Source organism: Gasterosteus aculeatus, chromosome 20 (genome assembly GCF_964276395.1).
Source record: "Gasterosteus aculeatus chromosome 20, fGasAcu3.hap1.1, whole genome shotgun sequence".
NCBI classification, from domain to species: Eukaryota; Metazoa; Chordata; class Actinopteri; order Perciformes; family Gasterosteidae; genus Gasterosteus; species Gasterosteus aculeatus.
In genome coordinates this window covers 3,679,931-3,701,536 of record NC_135707.1, presented here as the reverse complement: position 1 = coordinate 3,701,536, position 21,606 = coordinate 3,679,931, and the positions used below count along the sequence as shown (strand labels likewise).

The 21,606-nt window shown below is 47.7% G+C and overlaps 1 protein-coding gene across 1 annotated transcript; it reads right to left on the bottom strand.

The window, feature by feature from the left end:
* Positions 1–667: 667 nt before the first annotated feature.
* Positions 668–8,366, bottom strand: LOC120810392 (soluble guanylate cyclase 88E-like). The gene is made up of 17 exons (XM_078094525.1): positions 8,257–8,366; positions 7,832–8,008; positions 7,604–7,736; positions 7,224–7,398; positions 6,974–7,065; positions 6,059–6,316; positions 5,862–5,982; positions 5,254–5,379; positions 5,034–5,154; positions 4,343–4,472; positions 3,866–4,012; positions 3,183–3,329; positions 2,818–2,974; positions 2,100–2,209; positions 1,629–1,718; positions 1,241–1,359; positions 668–1,113 (listed from the first exon to the last, which is right to left on the bottom strand). Exons 2-17 carry the CDS (start codon positions 7,957–7,959, stop codon positions 750–752), a joined length of 2,418 nt encoding a protein of 805 aa, XP_077950651.1. The 5' UTR covers positions 7,960–8,008; positions 8,257–8,366; the 3' UTR covers positions 668–749.
* Between the last annotated feature and the right edge of the window lie 13,240 nt (positions 8,367–21,606).

The following is a 21,606-nucleotide window of genomic DNA, read 5'->3' as shown; positions in this document are numbered from 1 at the left end:
CATGGCACCTTATATGGGCATATAAACATCATATAATGGAATGCAGTCCAAAACAATTCCTACTGAACTCCGATATGCTTCATTTAAACTAGATGCAGAACAACCTCCGCGGATGTCTCGGTGAACGAAGGGAGCGTCCACAGAAACGAGCTCCCAAAATGGCTCACTTTCCAAAGCATCCTGTATTTTGTTGTCATTTTGACATAATTGGTGAAGCAGTGACTTGGTGAATCACGGAGAGTAAAGTCGTCGTCTGGGCTGTGATACAGCCCTCAAATTCTCCCCGAATGTGCACTTTCTTTTAGAGGAAATTGCACCTCTTTTTTTTTTTTTTTCAACAGTCGGCATAAGGAAGGCATGTTGTGAAACCTGTTGTGAAATTTTTAAGAAGAAAAACGAATGTTTCCAAGAAACGAATGTTTCTTCAGAAGTCAAATCCTTTGGCGCATGCCGCCAATGAAACAAAGAAGCGACATGCTGGTCTTCTTTAAGGAACCCTAAAATGTCACACAGACTTTATCTTAACCAAAGATCGGGAAAAGAGCCCGGGAAAAAAGAGCGGGAAATGTTTGAATGTATTTAAAAGTGTTTTGCCATCATCTTAACTTAATTTTAAATCAACCAATCGACACGACGAAGCATTCAAAAAGCAGAGTGAACGTTGCGAACGTAGAAATGCCTGTTTTATTTTAATTGATGATTTACACTGAAATGATATTCTCCGTGTCAACCCCCCCCCCCCCGGCCGCTCACAGGATGGAGCAGGAGCCGCTGCGCATGGGCAGGTTGGCGGGCAGCTTGGCGCACTGCTGCCGGAAGCTGTTCCTCTTGATGGCGAGCCGTGGAGCCGCCTTCTCCGGCCCGTCGGCGGGCGACGAGGACCCCGCCGTCGCGTCCCCCTGCGGCACCTCCAGCTTGGCACCCTTGCTGTTCTTAGTCTTTTTGGCTCTCTCCTCGGCCTCGGCGGACGCGGCGGGGGGCTCGGCGGCGTCTTCTGGCGGGGGCAAGGCGTCCAGGGGGAGGTCGCTGGGGCTCTGCTTCCCCTCCGCGTGCTCCTCACTGCCGCCGATGTTGAGGTTGGAGCTCATGCGCTTGGCGTTGGTGCTCATGGAACTAGTGCGGTTACACATGGAGTTTCCAAAGGGTTATTCAGACGAGTAAATAAATCTGTCCTTGGAGTGACATCATTGTAGCCATTTTAAACTTGTTGGTGGCGTTCGTGTCGCTTTTGTCCACTCACCCGTTGGAGCTCTTCTCCTCCGAGTCCTTCTGCTCGCTGCTGTAGCGCATCTCCGCCGGGGTCTTGAACGACAGGTCCCGCTTTCCCTTCAACCAGTAGGTCTTCATGTACCCTTTACCCTGGAAGAGGGCAGGACGGTGGCGCGGCGGTCAGACACACGCACGGATGGAAACACAAAATGTCTTGAAGAATTGACTCGGGTGAATTCCTGTGATACAACAGGTGCGTCACTTGAGTTCCACACCTCATCTCGGGATAACGTATGTTAAATCTCACAGCCACGAGACGGACCAAAGCTGACAAACTAGTTATTGTGACGTCCGTGCCAGTTAGAGGGTGGTGTCGTCTGCAGGGAATAATCCTATTGTAGCGGATACGCAGGACTCACCTTGACAAAGATTTTGCCCCTCTCCTCGATGATGTAGGGCTCGTGTTCCAGGTGGTCTTTGCTGGTCTGACTGATGTGTATCTGCATGCCCTGCTCAGTCAGACACACACACGCACGCACACAGACTGTGGGAAGGGTTGGATTCTAAAGAGGTTTTTCTTCCTTTCCGTGTGCAGTGAAGTGTTATTCAGCCTCCCTTTTTAATTTATTTTCTTTTCATAGGAAAAACAGATTTCCATCAAAACATGACATCATATTACTGTAAGTAATGGACAGCAAACGAGGCGATTTGCCAGTTGCATTAACTAAAAAGCAGCGTGCACAATGACTTCATTAAACAGAAAATGGTTTTCAATACTAATCTACTTCAAAATGGGACTGAGGGAGATTGTTGCTGCAGTCATTCATATTGCCGCCGCGGGTTATTTGCCACACTTTGCCGGGTGGCGGCTTATGAAATATGATATTCACCACTCCATTGCTCTCCATCCTCGAGGCTGTATTCACGGTGTCGCCAAACATGCAGTAGCGAGGCATCTTCAGACCCACCACGCCGGCGACCACCATACCAGAGTGAACACCTGGGGGGGGGGGGGAGCTCATAGAAACAAACTGGCAAATCGTACAGGCAAAGCCTGGTTTACTTTTAATGTAATCATTTGTCTCTCACTCATCACTGAGCCAACATTTATTTAAACCTCTGCAATCCAAAGTTGTCTGTATAAGCAACCAATGACGACAACAGAAACTGCAACCTGCAGAGCTGAATTGAGAGCGGTATTAAGCAATGCATGCTGGGATATGCTTCAGCCCTCCAAAAACCCCGATCGGAGGAAATGCTCAACTCAAGAAGAATTAATTAATCCCCACTTTGTGTGTTGATGTATCTCTTTCCCGAGTGGGGAACTTTTCCAGTAACTGTTATCAGTTACAGACCATGAGATGATTAGTTTTTGTCGTAGAACAGCGACCCCTTGTGGCGCTTTGGAAAAGGTGTCTCGAACTTTCTTTACCTTGGAACGATCATTTTGTGGGGGGCTGTTTGTTAAGTGGATAAAAAAGCCTAACCTGGAAAAGTCTGCAGTACAAGGATCAAGACACCGAATCCGTGGTGGGTGACCCCGAGTCGCGAACTCCAGTCTGAGGAGGGCAAAACTATTTAGGCAGTAAATAGAAAAACTCTGCTCACCGACTCTGATCTGGATGTTGTCTCCGGTGGAGGGGTCCTTGAGGTGGTCGATGGAGCTCAGCATGTCCAGGGCCATGTCGCAGATGTGGTGCGCGTGAAAGGTGGTCTTGTTGGGCACGCCGGCCACCACCATGTAGGCGTCCCGGATCGTCTCCACCTGGATAGAACGGAGGAGCATCACAGCTCCTGGGAAGGAGAAGCTACACGGAACGCTTCGCTTGATGAAATGAATCAAACATGAATTCATCTATTTTATAGGTCTTCAACCCCAATCTTAAACTTGTAATTCACACTTATATTTCACTTTGGTTTAAGTAAATTTTCATTGTTTTTCGAGTTTTGCTTATTTTCTTGTGCAGACTGACCTTGTAGACGTTGTGCTTCTCGCTGAGTGTGTCGAACACGATGTAGATCTCATTGAGCATGTCCACCACCTGCATGGGTGTGATGTGGATGCAGATCTCGTTGAACTTGACCACATCGCTGAAGAGGATCGTCACATCCGGGAAGACCTGGGACACGAAGGAAGCCGACACCGTGGGCCTTGAGCTCTCTGTGAGAGCACGTTTTACATGTTGGATGCTGCAGCTGCTGCTTGTATCTACCTCTTATTGGCATTAAGACCTGCATGTTTTTATCGTAGACTGAATACTGATATCACCCATTGCTTTTTGGTCGGTTGCTGGAGCCTTGAGTTTGGCATCGCCATGTTGTTTTAGGACTGACGAGTACATCTCTGGAAGTGGCAGTGACCTGTCAATCACAGTAGCCCCCCCCCAATCCCCCCACGCCCGCCCGCCTGGCTCTTCCATTAAACCACTCTGGAGATGAGCTTTCTCACTCCTCACTCCTCTTGCACACCTGCTGCGATTGACGCTAAATCTCTGATTTCCTTTGTTGGTCACTCGCTCTTTGCAACTCACCCGCTGCCAAGCTGAGAGCACTGCTGCATGGCTAACACCCCCCCCCCCCCGACCAGCGAACAGGTTACATTGTGCACATTGGAAGTGATGTTTGTGCCGCTATCATTGACAGCACTGCCTCGTACCTGGCAAGTCTCCAGGGCGGTGATCCCCTTCCTGAGGCGGTCGGCCACGGCTTTAGGGATCATGGCGTACAGCAAAGAGTCTCCTCTCTTCTTCTCCTCGTCCAGCTTCTTGATGATTTCCTGCAGCTGAGCATATTTTTGTTGCTCCTAGAGGATCATAAAAGGGACAAAAGATTTTGCGGTTACGGTCTCACCTCTATTAAAGCTCTACAAAAAAAACCCTCTCTGCCTTCTCTAATCCTCTTAATCCATATTTCAAAGCCTTGACTGATTTGGCTTTTAATGGATTGAATCAATGCAAGAGCAAAGCTTTCACCTGTGCTCACCTGGCTGTGTCAGTGCTTTCAATCATACAATCTTTTCAGAACATTTTTATGAGGCGATTTTGCACATTTGAAGCCGGCTTTGTCAGTAGGATGCTCTCCCCCCCCCCCCCCCCCCCCCCGCAGACAAAGGGTTGAGCGGTTTTTCCATCACCTGGTCGAGGGCCAGCTGCAGCTCGGCCGACTGCTGCGTCCCGGCCAAAATCAGCTCCCTGCTGGAGTCGTGCAGGTTCAGATCGTTCACATACACGCCCATCTTTATCATGTCCTCCACTGTCTCTATGCTTTAAGAGTAAGGAGAAATGAAGGACGGTAAATGAACTGTCCGTCAAAGAAAAGCAAGAGAATGTTATTCCACTTAGTTAAAATGCATACCTTTGCAAATGTAATTTTGAACTAAAAAAGGGCGGCAACGCACCACTAAACATGAATGAAAAATTGTTTCTTTTAACGGGAAAATAAATTGTGATACTATATTCTAGCGGATGTGATGGAATTGTCTTTTTCAAAAAGAATCGCAACGAAATTCGGGTTAATTTCTATAGAAATGTCCTCAAACCAGCCAGGGAAAAAAAAAGAGTGACCTGTGCTGTTGGAGCTCAGTTGATTTAACTCTTGGTTCATTTCATCACTACTCTCCAACTAATACGGCCCTCACATTCTGCTTCATTCTAATTAATACATATTTACGGCACCATTAAAAGCAACTGCGCCCTCTGACCCCCAGCAGTAGGATGGAGTGCTGAGTTAGCAACAAAAGCTCATTAGAGCGGAAAACAGGCCTTTTACTCAACTAACAAACACAGGTGATCGGTGGACAGTCCCTCTGCAGGCCGGGGTCTTACATGGGCGTCCCCAGGAAGATGAGGGAGTCCCACTGGGGGACGTACTTCATCTGGCCCTTCAGGTGGAGGGGCTTCTTCGGAGGCTCTCGCATGTCCTCAAAGATGGTCTCACTGCACTTACCTGAGGTGGGGGGGGGGCAAAGAGGTGAAGGGGAGGGGCTATGGGGGCGATGGAATGCGTGCGTAAAGAAGAGGAAGAAGTGGAAAAAGGGCTTCAGACCGGTGATGGTCTGGAACGCCAGCAGTTCGATGTCCTCCCCGCCGGAGTTGGCCGAGCTGTTGTACTGGGTGAGAGCGCTGCTGTACTCCTGGTCGGCGCCCTTCATCTCCTCTGGTTCCTTGGGCTCTGACAGAGGAGGGAGTGAGGGGGGGGAGTGAGGGGTGAAGGGCTCAATGGACCAATGTGAGCTAACGGTGGGCCACGAATGCGAGAGTTCCATCGCGTTCCTGGTGGTGATGCTTGTGTCTATTACCTTTCGTTCTTACACATAAAAAGCGGTCATTTCCTCCCGAAAGTACGACACCTTCTGCGAATCGTCCCCGTTTCAGCCGCTTCAGCGGGTTTGGTGAGTCAATGTTTTGTATCAGTGTGTTTAATATGTGTGCTTTGAGCTCGTAGCACTTTACAACGAGCACAACAGAGGTTTGTCTTCCTTCATGAACATGTCATAAATATTTTAAACGTCTCTTTCGATGACCTTGAAATGAGAAAAATGAGGCAGCGACTTGATGGACGTCCTGTGATCCCATCTATTTGTAATGCGACCTTTTTCTTTTTCTTTTTAATACATAATGCATCTGAAATGATTGAAATGTAAAGGCCGGCACCTCTTTCTTCTTCCCGCGCCTTCTCGTTCTCCTCCTGGGACGTCGTGATGTTGACTTTCTGCTTGCTCTCCACCACCGCTTTAGACAGCAGCTCGAACACATTGTTCAAATGGGTGTAGATCTGACGAGGAGGAGGCAGCGATTAAAAACAAGACCCTTTGCAGCCTTTCAGTATGCATCACTGAGAGCGGACTCACGTTCTCCCAGCTGAACTCCAGCATGGGTCTGATCAGGGTGAACTCCTCGTCGACCTTCTTGCCCTGGAGGTCGGAGAAGACCTCTTTGAGGCCGTCGCCGATGCGGTACATGGTCATGTCGCGGCGGAAGATGACGCTGAAGGGGAACATGACAAAAAAGATGCCGCGCTTCATGGGCAGCTTCTCGTAGCCCGGCGCCGTCCTCTGCTGCGGCATGCGGTGTTTGAAGGCGGCGTTGTCAAAGTTCATCTTGTAAACCTGGAGAGGCAGCGTGGAGTTCATTTAAAAACCTTTTGAAACATGAGAGCAGTCCGTGCAGAGGTTTCGGCGCCGGTCTGAGCGACAAAAACTGCAATTTAGGAAATGATTCAAAATATAACTTTGAGCTTTTGATCTCTATTACTCACGTGGAGCTTTTTGTCATGTGCTTTTTGTCCCTGAGGGCTGAACAAATCTTTGTGATATTATGCTTGAATAAAATGTTTGTCAGTCGACATTAAGCTTTTCATCAGAATTAGTTACTAAAGCTTCAATCAGACTGAAGACAAACTCATTACGCGCCGATTGGCTACAAAATGAAATAACGGCAATTTCGTCTACTAAGTTTATCGGTCATCAATAGGACAACATTTGGGAGTTCCAGCATCTTTATTTAGATTATTATTATTACATTATTATTTACATTTTTAGATTAAATTTCAACTTCTAACCTTCTATAAAGCGAATCTAATGGGTCATTCATGAAGGCCCCTTAACTCCATTCAATAAACACTTCCTGTTTGAGGGGAAAGAAGAACCCGGCCCCGGCGTCTCGTGGGAGGCGGTGGAGACCTTTCCCCCCGTGCCGGTAGCACCGTGGTGGCGGGGGAGGGCGAGGTCGGCTCGACATCCGCGCCCCCCCCCCCGAGTACCTACCACATACGTCATTTTCTCCGTCTCCTCTTTGGACAGGATTTCCACTTCGATGTCCGTGTTGTAGAACTGCCGTCCCACTTGAGAGAGCTGCCCTGCAGGGAGGAGACGGAGCGGATGTGTGGAGGTCAAGTCTCCGTCACCGTGGGCTCGTGTGAGCTCCAGCACGGAATCAACCACTTTGCTTTGTAACTCCACCACACTCCGGTCCATGAGGCGGGAGCCGTTTCCCCAGCATGCAACGGGCCGTTACCTTTGACGAACTGCGTGAAGCCCTTGCGGGTGCTGCGGTAGTGCAGCGTGAGGCTCGTCTCGCACTCCTCCTCCACGCAGAAGCTCGGCGGCTGCACTTTGGGGAAGGAGAAGCGAAAGTACTCGTGCAGGTTGTCCAGCTCGTTGATGAAGTCGCGCACGTTTCGCCCCAAAACCTTAAAAAGACCAGAGAGACGGAATCGGCCTTTGAATTGCAAACGACAGATGTTTATAATTTATGAAAACGCCGCAGCAGATACGGATGTATTTTGTTTAAATATACATTTTAGTCCAATACAGTTTAGCAAAACAGGACTACAATCCGCATTTTGTTTGTGCAACCCTGATGTACAACGACAACACGATGAGGCGCTCTGTCACCTTCAGGATCCGCTCATACCCGTAGTTCCCAATCCTCTTGACCATATAGACCCCGAAGGCGTACATCAGCTCGTCGTGGGTCTTTCCCAGAACCTCCCCCGCCGCCTTCGCCAGCCGCAGGATCAGGTTGTCGCTTTTAAAGCAGACATGGAAAGGCGGTGGTTCGTTTTTGGGACAACGGGTCAAACACAGCGCACCATAACGTAGTTATCGACGTGAAAAACCTACTTGTACATCTGATGGCGGTTGAACTTGAGGTGGGGGATCTCCGCCCGGTTCTCGATCAGCCGCCACACGTCCTCCCCATAGGATTCATTGATGTAATCGTTCACTGCTTCTAGGTACAGGCCGTACATCTTAAGGGGGTTGGAGACCTCCAGATTGATTCCTTGGTTAACTGCTCAACTGAGGAGAGACAACGGGAAGAAACGAGGGATCCGAACGGCTGGTTAAACTCGTCTTTGTTTGTGTCGGCAGTTTAAAGAGAAGAGAAGCGTTTGAGAAGCCGCTCGCTGTAAAACGTCTCGACCATCGTGGCGAACGGAAGCCACTCCAGGAACCTGGGATTAGCGCACCAGTGACTACAGCAAAAAAACAGTCAAAGAAAAAGCTAAAATTGGGAGGCAGAAAAGGTGTGAAAAGAGTCCACTTACATGCAGTCCTCTGTACGGTGATAATTTGGTCTCCAACTGAGCCAGCCAGCGCCGCAGAATGGCTCCCTGCAGAGAGTTTCCACCTGCAGCTGACATGTGTGACACTTGCTTGTCAGGTCAATAGGTGATACGGGGCCAGAATAGCAGCGCCGAGGCATGTTTGTGGCAGGTAGCAGGAAATAAAAGGAGAAGAAAAATAAATGTAGACTCTGCGTTTGGGGACTGTCAAACATACTGGGCGTCGTTGGTGATGCATTTTAATGGAGATGGAGTTTGTGAGTGGCTGTCACTGTATGAGGGAGTTCTTAAATACACTCATTTATTATTATTTAAACCTCGGTGCTCAATGTGAGGCGCATTACCCCAAATTATCCTGTGCTCTCTTACAACAGCTCATTAGGGCTAGCGGGTTTCTCAGGCTAATTACCCCACATTTGCATAATCACAGTCAGGTGCACAGCCGACTGGCGCACATTGTGTTCAGATTGGCGTTTGGACGGTTTTGCATGAAGCTGACTCGATCATTTCCGTGATCACTGAGGGACTGAACATGCAACAACATTTGTGTTTTTTTTCTTTTTTTTTTACTCGAGTCCTTGTGTTTGTTTTGACCTGCAGGAGCTACTCTTGCATTTGGAAAATAAAAAGTCATCAAAAAACCCGGCATGTGGTCAAACAAGAGCTGCAGCTCTTTTCAACAAGCGGGGCTCCGTCAATGCGTCTGTGGGGTGACGTGTGTGTGTGTGTGTGTGTGTGTGTGTGTTTACTCATACATGTGTGCACACAGTGAAGCCACTGCTTCTGTCAACACAAGGGGGCACTGTTAACACACCCTTGCTACTGATTGGTCCAATGTTTCCTCTGCAGTGAATGAGCTTAGAAATGAAAAGGAGTGAGTCACTCGGGCGTCCTCGTTAGACGCCGGACAGGGAAGATCAGACATTCGGTTATTTCATGACATTTGTGGAAATTATCCCAGATTTCCCAGAACAATGACTTTCACCTCTTCTTTATATTTAAATCCTAATCTGGAAGGTGAGGAGGCTCACGTCTGTCAAGTAGAGGCCTAATTATTAAAACACTGTCAGCCAGAATTAATCTTTCCCTCCACCCACTCCACCGGTGAACCAAAGGCCTCTGAGCGATAATGAGCCGCCCTCTGTTTCTGTGTCTCCTGTCCTCCTCCCTCCTTCATTTCCTCCCTCCTCCCCCCTTCATTTCCTCCCCCCTTCATTTCCTCCCGTCGTCCAGGTGTTGCTGCCGCCTGCCTTATAACGGCCTGCACTCGCCTCTTAGCGGTGTGTGTGTGTGTGTGTGTGTGTGGGGGGGAGGCAGAGGGAGAAAACAATATGCTGATGGTGCCAACACCACACGACTCCACCCAGATGCTGCGGACGCTTTCATTAAAGCTGTCACACCCCGGCTTCCTCCCCACAAAGAGAGAGAGAGAGAGAGAGGTGCGGCTTTGTCGAAAAGGAGTCCATTGGTGTCATTTTGTAAAACGCTGCCTGGGAGGCGACACTGGATGATGCAAACAACACCGGCACACAGAGTTCTGTTCGGCTCACCCGCCGCCACACACTGGTGTCAGTTCCGCCCGTACACGCACATATTTTCTGTCTTGTTATCTGGTAACGGGAGTTATCGGGCCGAGCCAGGCCCAACGGAGGGGCGATCCAATCTCTGGGGAGTATCAGGGTCACGGCAGGCAGCCGTGCATAGCCGGATCCTTTCAGGTCCAGCACATAGTGAGCCACTGGTGTCATTTATTCATACATATATATATATATATTCATGAATATAGATGTATACGTATATTGTCAAAGCTCACCGTTCAAACGTGATGCTTTGATTAAAGAGCCGCAGCAAAGCCTTTCGACCGCACAGAACGGCGCCGTGTTCGGCTGACAAAGTCCCGCCGTGAACGGCTTCTTATTGTCTCCGACCGGCAGCCCCTGCATATAAAAATGTTAAATCCCTGCCGGTTGTGTGATTGCATGAAAAGCTGCAGGGATGAATCCTTGTCGGATGTGGCAAAAGGGAAACGTCTGCCTCCGTGGAGGATCTGTCGTGACCCCGCGGTTGGATACTTAAAACTCAACCCACTGCCGAGGAATGTGCCGTATTTCTCCGGCGCAATCCCATGACACATTCCTCTGATTGGTTTGGGCTATAATGCTACGCTAGCTGAATGCTAACGATGTTGGGGCATCTTATTGAGGCTTTATGCAGCAACCAAGGGGGCCCCCCTCTCTCTCCTGTATTTATAGCTCCTCTGTGAGTTCCCCCCCCCCGCGCCTCCCCTCGCCTCCCTGCTTCCTCCCTCTCTGGTTCCTTTCAGTTTCACCTGTCAGCAACTCCATCTCATCCCCTCCCTCCCTCCCCCTCCCCCATCCAACCCCCCTCTCTTCACCCTTTAATCCACCTGCTGCTTTTCTCTCTTCACTTTCTCCACACCGACCTGCTCTCAATCTCCTTAAACGGCGTAATCGTTTACTGCAGCGTTTGGCCGACTCGAGTATTGCTGTCGCTCGTCACATGTCAGGGCTGCTGTGTCTCCATCCAGCGTTAACTTAATTGAATCTGTGAGAAAAAGAACAAGTATGCGTGATGCAGGGTTGTGTGTTTTTTTCTTTTCCTCCTGAGGCATCGATTTCCACGCGGTGAAGCTAACGGCGAGAGAATTCGCTACCCGTCTCTCTGCAGGCCTTTCTAACTGCAGCAGATGGAAACACAGTCCTCTCGGAGGTGTAAAAATAGTGTCAAATCCTAACAAAGGCAATTCTAGAACGAGCGATAGCAGGAGAGGAGGAGGGAGGAGGAGGAGGGAGGAGGGAGCAGGGAGGAGGGAGGAGGGGGGATTGCACAACGTTCGTAAAAGAAAGGAAATTCAGGGTTCCACAGTCTGCATATAAATATTCCATTAACTTCAGCAGGGCTCCATAACGGCATGGCGGCGCGGTTATGCATTCAGTGCCTGGAATTTGATATGAAATTATTGCGGGAGGTGGAGGTGGAGGGGGAGGTGGGGGTGGGGAGGGAGGCGGCGGCGGCGGCGGTGAAATAGCCGTTTCCTTTCTTCCAATTTTCTCCCTTTTCTCTCTTTTCGCCCCTTCACCTTATCACGGATGACACTAATCCAATTTCAGCTCTGCATGTGACAGCTTTAACGTGGGTTTGTGTGCCGAATCCCCCCCCCCACTAACCCCCCCACTACCCCACCCAGTGTGCACTCACACACACACACACACACACACACACACACAAAACGCAAGTGAAACGCTCAAAAAGGTCACATACAGTATGGAGACTTATACAGTGAGCATGTGTTCAGTACACACGTTTGTGCACACACAGACACACACACACACACACACACACGTAATGTGAACCCCTCCCTGCCTGCACACGGTGCACAGAGCAGTAGCTCCTGTCTGTCACTTTCCTGGCTGACACACATCAACTCATCCTTTAGTCCACGGCCAAACCAAGACTGGCCTAATTCACCGGATTCTAAAAGGTCAAAAGTAGATAAACGACGATAACAATTCGTTCCCAAAATGACTCCATGCAGATGCGTTCGCTGCTTCGGTGCATCTCCTCCGCTCAGTGACTCACCTCCGCGCCGCGGCCCACAAACTTTCTGCTGAAACTTTCTGCCTCTCGAGGTGAAGCCGCGTCGTGAGGTTCTCTCGAGGCTCAGGGAGGGGCTCAGAAAGCGAGGTCAGTGAGGTCATCTATCTGTTTAACCAGGTACGCGTGTGGATCCTCCAGCAACGATCTGAGACGGTTTGTTGCTTTAACTGAACTGCTAGACATAAGCTTGTATTTGTGAGTGGAAACTGAGATGAACTATTGGTATGAAAATGGGGTTTGTACTGCTGAGTGAGTTAAATGCAGTATATGTTTTCATTTTACTTAAAGACAGCATCAACTTACTATCTTACTATAATAATTTAGCAAGTTCAAAACCATGAAAACAATGTTTTTATTTCTAATTAAGCTGGACAGACTCCCGGAGTGAATCCACAGAGTTCTTGAAGCTCGTTTGTACGTGCGGGAAGAGAGCAGCTTCAGTGGTAACGACACTTTGAGTCTTTCCTTTTACTTCCAGCGTAGCACGCCGATCAATTGCACTTAGTCTCCCGGGGCAACTGTTGATGAAGAAAGACGTCTCTGCACTGCTTCTGTGATGGATTTCTCCACGTGTGATTGTTGAATGTCAGAGCAGGATTAGAAACAGGCCGTCGGCTCTTTGATTTTGAAGGATTAACACCAAAGTCTGACAATTTGCTATTGGTGTTTTAAAAATTCGGGATATTAGAAAAATACACCGGCGAACAACAATATCCAGGAATAGAAGTAGAGAAGATGTTGTTTATGGAAGGTACGATGCTCAAAGAGGACATATCATGCTCACTTTCATACATTCTGACTACTTTTTGATACCTGCTAGTCTTCTAATGTTGTTTTTTTTCTTTTCATCTGAAGTGTTGAAACAAATCTTAATCTCTATTTATAGTTCAGAAAAACACATCATGTAAAATGCAATTCGTTATGACTGTCCTCATGTCCTCACCATCAATGACATCATTTCTCACAGCAGACCTGGGTTCAGGTTTACAGAGACCTCCAGTGATCATGTGATCGGATCACTTATGGCTCCTGGTGGCGTGGCGTTGACACAGCGGCTAAACCTTGTCTAAGAGAATGAATTATTTGTCAATAGATTAGAAAGATGGTTCATTCCTGTTAACGAATTAATTAATTAACCAATTAATCGCACATTTTAAAATGCATTCATCGCGATTAATCGTAATGAGTAATCACTTTCACGTGAAAGCGTGTATTTCAGACACTTTTTCAATTGTTAATGTTATTTTAAACACAAAACTACACCCATTTGATCATCTTGGAGACAGAATTCCACCGGGTGGATCATGTTGAACTAGCGACTCTTCCTGTTGTCCTCTTTGCTCTCGACTCTCCATCATTTAACGGCTGTGTTTGAAGTGCCAACAATCTCCCCACATTTATACAGGACGATTTCAAACCACGGTCCTTTATGGACACAGTGGTGCTCCTCTGCAGACTGTGTGCCAGGCAGGGAAACGTTACATGTTGAGATACATGCAGCCTAGCAGCTAGCTTTGCCTAGCAGCTAGTTTAGCATAGTGGTCCGTTTGCCACTCACCTTCACCCTCCGACTGCAGCTAGTGGCCGTTGACTACGTTAAAATATGTTGTTGCATTAATCTCGGCCACATTAATTGCATGGATTAACACGTCGATGATGACAGAAAAAACAAAAAAAGTGTCTGCAGGCAAAATGCAGAGTTGACGCTAAACTGTGGTAGACAAACAAATGTGTGTGTGTTTATATGTCGGAGCAACTTGAGGCTGCTAACGGATGCTGCAGCTCTGTGTTGATTTCACACCTAAGTGGTTGTTATCTGCAGAAAGAAGACATTGTGTTACTGCAGCGGGTGAAGTGAGGGCAACAAAGGCAGTCGCATAAGTGATAAATGAATTGTAATAATAACTATCAGTGCTATTTGCCCTCTTGTATCTGTGATCAGTCTCCGGGATTCAGCATTAGCTGACCTTTATGTGAAATTCCCTGATCTCCCCTCACTGATTTATACGGGCCAAGCAGCTCAAACCGGACTAATATAAAAGCCGATAATTGTGCCCATTGTTATAGTTCTGGCAACAGTTTTATTGTCACTTCATGATTAAATCAGGATTCAACTTCACATTTCACAAGTGCAATAATTTGGTAACTCTGTTACGGATCACAACGTGTTGGATCGCATTGTTTTGCAATTTTGAATCACAGCAGCAGATCAACACAAAAAAAGAAGCTAATACAACTTCCAGAGTTTCCTTAACCAGTTTTTTTTTTTTCTGGCCAATGTCGATGGCCAACCGTTTCTGAACTGGCGCAACCTATGAACCGGTCTCCTGGGTGACCGATCGGTGCCTTTCCACGGTAACGCACTCATTGACACCTTACAAACGAGTTGCTCCACATAAATCGATCTTCACTCAACAGCTTGATATTTAAATTCTCATCTCAAATACACGCCAAATAGTCACGGAAGTATTTCTGCTCCTGTGAAATGGCAAGCAAAGTGTGTGTGTGTGTGTGTGTGTGTGTGTGTGCCCCCAAGAGAGTCTCTGTGAAGTAAAGCAAAGTTTTTTCAGTAACTGGAAAAAGTGCTGAGGGAAGCATCGTGCATGCGTCTGATTTCACGGTGTCCACACAACACGAGAAGCCACAAAAAGACTACAACAAAAAGTTGTTGCGCAGTTGATCTCCCCTTGGAGTTTGTTGCGCACACACACACAAGGGCACGCAAGTGCGCACAAACACGCAACCCAGATGCATTGCACAAGCAATCATTGCCACACCAGTGAACACCCCATTTCCCGCTCTTATTCCCAGTTCCCACTGGGAATCGGTCAATTGTATTGTTTTTATTTCCCTCTGAGTGCAGCGTGTTTTCTGATCTCTAAACGGGAGGCAAGGTCACGGAGTCTTTGCCGGGATGCTCCGCAGAGAATGCACGCAGAAAAAACGAAAGGCCAACATCACCCTGCACCGACGGGAGGTAATGCATCAGGAGGTCATCTGACACAGGCGGCTGGTGAGCCAGCTCTCCAGTGTGCGTGTGGTTGTGTAGCGTGTGGTTGTGTAGCGTTTGGTTGTGTAGCGCGTGGTTGTGTAGCGCGTCGTTTCAAAACAAAAGCAGAGTGAAGGCGTTTAGTGAAGCAGAGGAGGCTTCGGTATCGTTTACAATGAAACAAAAGATGGATATCAGTTTTAACCACTTGGGATGTAATTCTTTGTCATCATTGTGGGAAATAACGCTCGCTGCTTTGTGTTTAGCCTCTGTTATTATTCTAGTGATGCTATATGTAGAATTAGAACATGTATGTTCAGCTTCTTCTGTAGTTCTTTCTGCAATTTGTTTTGATTCTTATAAATTCATCAAAACTAAGGTTTTAGGGTATTTATTTATCAACAGCACCAAATGATTTACTTTTTATATCCATATGCATGTGTTCTAATTTGATTCAGAAGAAAATTGAAGGTATATGATAACTGTATTTACATTTTTTATATTCTTCAATAGCTTTGCATGTATAAAAATAGAAGATATAAAATTAAAAGACACAACCTTCACTTTCCCACACTTTTAATGTAATTTATTTGCTACAAAACAACACAATGTTCCATATAAATTGATGATGGTGTGTTTCTCCACTATAACAGTGTAGTGAAACTCGTGACAGCTTTCGTCCAGAAGAACGTCCCGAGTGTTCTCAGTCACACAGGAGAGTCGCAATGCTCGTCACTGATTGGTCGACAGCAGCTCCTCTGACCGAACCCTGTGACTGGATCCTGCTGTCACGAAACTCTTCATTTCTCTCAGTGCTTTTGGGCTGGTTTAACCCCCCCCCCCCCCCCCCTCCCCCACCCACCCGCCTCTCGCCCAGCGTCTTTGTCTGAAAAGCTATTGAAATGGTTCGAGTCCCTCTGAGCTCCACGGCTGACCGTCTCCTCCGGCGCAGCGGCTGGTGGCGAGGTCCGCCACCTGCAATTCTAATCCTCTGTTTTCCCGGGAAGACTCCCGCGGGGAGAGCAGACCATGCAACAAAAACAACTGTCAGCGACACACACACCTGATGGCGTGCACCAGCATCTGCTGTCTGCTCCTAACGCGTCTCTGCAGAAATGTCACTCTTATTTAAGAAGTGTGACGTTTTTTTGGCAAAAAGGCGGGAAGAGTGAGAGAAGGACAAACACAGGAGATATTCATTTATTTAGTTCCTGGAGGATAGATTCATGTTGGTTTTATGTTCAGATTGAATTTATTTTCAGTTATTCGGTTTTGCAGAGAAGCCAAATAACCAACTAACGTGGTTTTATGCGCTAAGCCGCAAGTCATTGACTCGGGACATTTGACATTAAACTTCTGCATCAAAACCAGGTTTCTTTTTTAAGCAAATTCCACTTTGAAAGACTGCCGGTTACCTGAAATCCAACAAATGTAACATGTGGGCCTTGGGTAAGATAATGGCGCTCCGTTGTTCCCGTCTGTGCAGAGGTGTTATTTTTCCAAATGCTCACCTGGAGACTTTGTGAGCGACTCAAAGAGTTGAGCTCTAGTGGAACTGCGTTGCTCCGTGTGTTTCGGCACGGCTCTCTTCCAGCTGGTTTCGCCCTCGTTGCGCGTGGATTGTGCAGATAAGAGAGGTCATGTGATCGGGTCCCAGCAGGAATCTCCATGCGGGGCCTGAATGGAGACCAGACTGTTGGTTTCAGATGATGAATTCATTTATGAGAGGACTGGCAAAGGGACAGCGTGCTTATCTGAAGAGTTAAACGTTAAATATGTTGAATATGTTGAATGTACAAGATGTTTTTTGTGGGCTCACAGGAGGGTGCTGATGATAAAAAAAAACAACCAAACTACCCAATTCATTTAAACCGATAAAATCACATCTCAATTTCCTAATAAAACCCTCACAAAGGCCTCTACTGTACCATCAAAGAATAACTTTAAATCCCTTTGTATATCAGTAAAATGACCATTTAAAGCTGTTTGAGGCCATTTGCATCCCAGAATGGAGCAGAAATGAAAATTAGAGCGAAGGAGAACAATGAAGGACGCAATAACTGATGCTGACATCGTCGTTTGTTCCCTATGTGCAGCAGTAAAACAAAGCCCCGTCCTCTGGACAAACTTCCTGTCCACACATGTCCCCATAAGACATAACAGACATTTGGCCTCTTGTCTACACATACGTTTCCAGGTCTCTAAAATGCACATCGTTGAAAATACCCTTTTAACAACTTCTGCATCGATTTTGAAATATTTTGTATGAAAAGATCTCAAGCAACTGTAAATGAGCTCGCTGAGTCTCTGCTATTTGATTTATTGCTGATTCTAGTGTCGTTTGCTTTGTGAGTAAGTTGAGTGAGAAGTTTGAACACATTTACGGGTCGGAATGATGATCGACGTTGGAATGGAAAAAGGAAGGAAGCGGACACGGGAGGAGACGCTGAGCCGTGTTTTCTCTCTGTGGGGAACATGACTCACGCTTCCCACTGTGTCCTATATACACATATATCCTCGGCACAAGTACATACAGTAGCTGTTAATATCATCTCCTCCGCCTCTCCCTCGACATATTCAAATCTTTACTATACATCATGTGTCTGTGATCACTGTGTGAGCAGCAGATGTAGACGGTAGAACTTTGTTTCGTTGCAGGACCTCTGCTAGTGACAAGCTCACCTGCAGTTATTGTGCACAAACCAAACGTACTGTGAAGAAGCATGAAGACCCATGAGGATCTATAAACCCATGTTTGATATTCATTGACGCCTTCCAACACGCCGTGTATAGAAAGAAAAATGTTTGTAAGGACGCTAAGGTTGAATATCCGGTAAAAACAAATTTTTTGTTTAAACTAAATTTCAATCAAACGTTGTTATTGTCGATTTGTTTCAACAGCCTGACCTCCTGAATATGCTGATGCCAAATCATTCAGTGGAAATGATTTTGTATGTATGAAGTAAAAACAAAGTCGAAAGTACTTTTTGCATTTTCAAGATATTTGTGCTTTACTTCAGAAAAGTATTTAAGTGAATCTACCAAATATTGTTGGAAAATCCCGTATTTTAGTCACTTCCCGATTGTCTGCTTGACATGACGCGTCTCCACGTCACTCCTCTGCAGTCCAGATGTGGAATCTTTCCTCCGTTGGTTGCGAAATGACGACATGGCGACGGCAACCTCAACAGGCCTTAAAAGGGGCGGTGCCCAAACCAACGGGGCGACGTCACGACGACCACGTCCACTTCCACTTGGCAACAACAGCCCTCATCTACTGCAGCTACAACGTTTCTTTTATGCTCCACGAGCGCGACCAACTGGTGCCCCCCCCCCACCCCCACCCCGCCTCCAACCCCCCCGCGGCGAGGGGACACACAGCCTCGATTATCACAAACCCCATTGTCTCCCCGGAAGCTGGGCGTCGAGATAAACCGAACACACAGGGAGGAGGGGGGGTTCTCCTGCGCCAGATGCTCACCGCGTGCCAGAACCCCCCCAACTCACCGCTCCTCCTCCTCCATCCTCTGCCAGCTCCACACAACCATCTGCATCTGCACGCTCACTTGGCAGCCGCTCCCCCCAGTCGAATTAACGCTCTCGTACGATTCTCATTCCTTCCCCGTGTGAGACCTCGGGGGGTTGGGTGGGGGTTGGGTGGGGGTGGGTGGGGGGGATGTGTCAAGGTGTTGGAAGCCCATGAAGTCCCTGGAGGACGCCCCGCCGAATGAGCTCAGCAATTTGTAATTCCTAAACTCTACCCGGGGCGCCGCGTGTTCTATTAACATTTATTAAAGCGTATCAAAGGCCGCGGAGGAAGCGGCGAGGAAATGACATCGTTGATGCCCGTCAGTGGCGGCGCTCGGATCCTTGGGGGGAGCGCAGCTTCATCTATGTACCTCCGTCCCGAGTTGGACACCACCCGGAGCCCAAGGTTGGGCTCTTTTTCATTTAGTTTTTCTCTTTTATTGTATTGCGATCACATTATCTGTGAGGGGCCCGCGGATGGACTCGTCCCACCCGGGGGCCCGAAAGAAAATGTGTCCGCGGTGAAAAAGGCCTTTTGTTCATTTCATCTTTTTCTTATATCTTCTCTGTAGAAATCGAAGTGCAGTTGGAGCAATCTCTGCAAAAAACAACGCCGACATGGCGTTTTATTTCAATGCATGAGTTTAAATCACAGGTGAGAAAGCGGCTCAAGTGAAGCCGGCCCCGTCCTCGTTACGCGTGTCCCCTCCGGCGGTGCGACACCGTCTTCCGTGTCCCAATTAAAGCCGTTTCAGATCGTTCCCATTGGTTTTATGTTTTATCTGCAGCTGCGTGGGAACCATCAGATGAGATTTTCCCCGTTCCTCTCATTCCGGTTAAACCCTCCCGCTCAGAATAGAGGAGTCAGAGCGCCGTCTAAATAACGACGGTGACATTTCATGGCTAATTGATGCCGCGGCACCCTCCCAGCTCGCGCTTCCCAAAAGCACACGAGCGACGGAGAGCGCCGATCCGTCCCGATGTCGGGGATCACAATCATAGGAATTTGGAACAGTGGTACCAGCCGCCGGGGACACGCAGCCGCTAAATATTCAAAGGGGTGTTTCAGGGACGCTGTTTCAACAGCATGTGGTGCCACGCCTCTTTTTTAAACAGAAATGCTGGTCTAGGTACATGGAAATGTATCTGAACGGTGTGTTTTTATGCAAATAGACACTCACTAAACATTTTATATCGGAATATTCTGGGACGGAAAACCGAAGACGCGCTTTCGATTAAAATTGAGAAGATAATTGGTATCAGCGGGAAGGCTTTTCAGGAATGGGCCTTCAACTTCGGCGAGATGCAGATCAAAGCTCCGCGGAATGAAGTGGTTTTGTCCGGAAAACCCTGCTGAGCTATTTCAAGGTTTCCCATTTGTTACCAAACCAAAGTGGGGATGTTTGATCTCATCGGTTCCGGTGGCGGCTCACGGCTCCGCTGGAGGACGGATCCAAGATGCCTGTTGGGTCGCGATGACACACGACGGGACGAGAAAGGTTCTAACGAAAAGTCTCCGTCCGCATGACAAGGCGAACCGTTCCCGCCGCGTCGGATCCGGTTGCTCGTTGGCCTGACACGTGAGTCTGTAACTTGTTGTTGTGTAATGTGAATGTAAAAAAAAAAAGAATAAATAAAACGTTTGTGGTCGGCGAAGCCTCGTTTCTGGTCTTTGAACCCACGTGACATGACGCCACATATAGTGTTCAGGGGGGCAACAGAAAGACAAAACTTTCTACCCGTGTGTCTCCTTAAAACCTTCCCACCGTGTGACCCGGACGCTTCTCGCCATTCAGACTCGTATCAGTATTGATTGGCGTGTAAACAGGATGTGGGCCCCGTTTTGTTCCCGTGGTGCACTCTCACCTTAACTCATTCATCAATACGTCAATGTTCTCTTGCCAGTCTTCTCCTGCGCACGCTGACAAATTGATATACAGCGAGGGATGAACCCCCCCCCCCGACACACACACACACACACACACACACATAGCAAAACTATGTGTATCTTGTTTACTTCCTACAAAATAGTTGTACGTCTCAGGTGAGGGTAGCTAATCTATTCGGTTCAGCTTGTGAAAGTGCTGCAGGCAAACCACTTTGTGTAATGAAATAATTTGTTTTAATTGACACACCGGGGGGGGACAGGCGGGTGGGGGGGGGGGGGGGGGGGGGACCTGTGTGCGATTCATTCACGTGTCAATACATACGTTATTTTTAATTAATAATACACGCCGTAAGCATAGCGTTTTCTTTCCCAAAGAAATGTCTTTTTTTTCTGGCTTTTAGCAAATAAAGGAATCCACCATTCAAAAAGTAATCCACAGTTCTTGTTCAGTGTGACAAGTAAATGTTTATTTATTTGTGCTCTTTTATTCTTCTTGCAGTTATTTTACCCCAAAGGATGATATTTTTCTGATCCTCACTAAGGAGATTTGTTGCCTAAAAGTGAATATACTTGGGACAAAAAACAACAATTTATCTGTAAGATATTACACAAATAGTTTGAGGATACCTCAAGTATTTCACAATAATTATTCCCCCTTTGACTTTACAAAGACATTCAAGCCGTAGCTGTTGTGGACGGAGCTGTGAGTCAATCACTGCGTGTTTAACTAAAGCAATAAAACATTAAAAGCTTCATCTGACTGCTCATAGATCACATTCCGCTGTGGCCCGTCGGCCAAATTCTGATGCTTATCAGCAGTTCCAGTTAGGAGCTTTTTAATGGCCCAGTCGTATTCTACACTGAAAAGGTGGATTGAATGCATTATTCACATTCTAATATTGTGGTGCCATTACACCCCCCACAACCTCCCCCCCTCACTCCCCTTTTCTTCACTGCGTCCATGCACTCCCCTCTCACACACACACACACACACACACTCTCGCCGTGATGAAATATGTGCATACTGTTTACAGCCTCATAAATTGAGGATGCAGACTCCGACATAAAAGATTACACAAAGGAATCCCTTGTGGTTATTTTTCTCCTCACAACGAATGTGAACCCGCACGGTTTGTCCTCTCCGAGTCCCCTCCCCCCCCTCCTCCCCCCCCCCGGTGTGACGGCGTGAACCTCACGTCCGCCCTCACAAGCTACTGCAAAACAGGAAGGCAGCGGCAGGCGCCGCGGGCCTCTCGCTGAGGAAAGAGAGGCGCATCGACTGTCCTTGCAAGTGAAGGCGGCCGGGGCG

Coding starts and splice junctions, on each gene's coding strand:
- LOC120810392 (XM_078094525.1), bottom strand. CDS start 7,959: ATGTACGGCCTGTACCTAGAAGCAGTGAACGATTACATCAATGAATCC. Junction 5,380..5,861: donor GGCGCGGGAAGAAGAAAGAG/GTGCCGGCCTTT, acceptor CTCCTCTGTCAG/AGCCCAAGGAACCAGAGGAG. Junction 2,210..2,817: donor CAACATCCAGATCAGAGTCG/GTGAGCAGAGTT, acceptor CCCCCCCCCCAG/GTGTTCACTCTGGTATGGTG.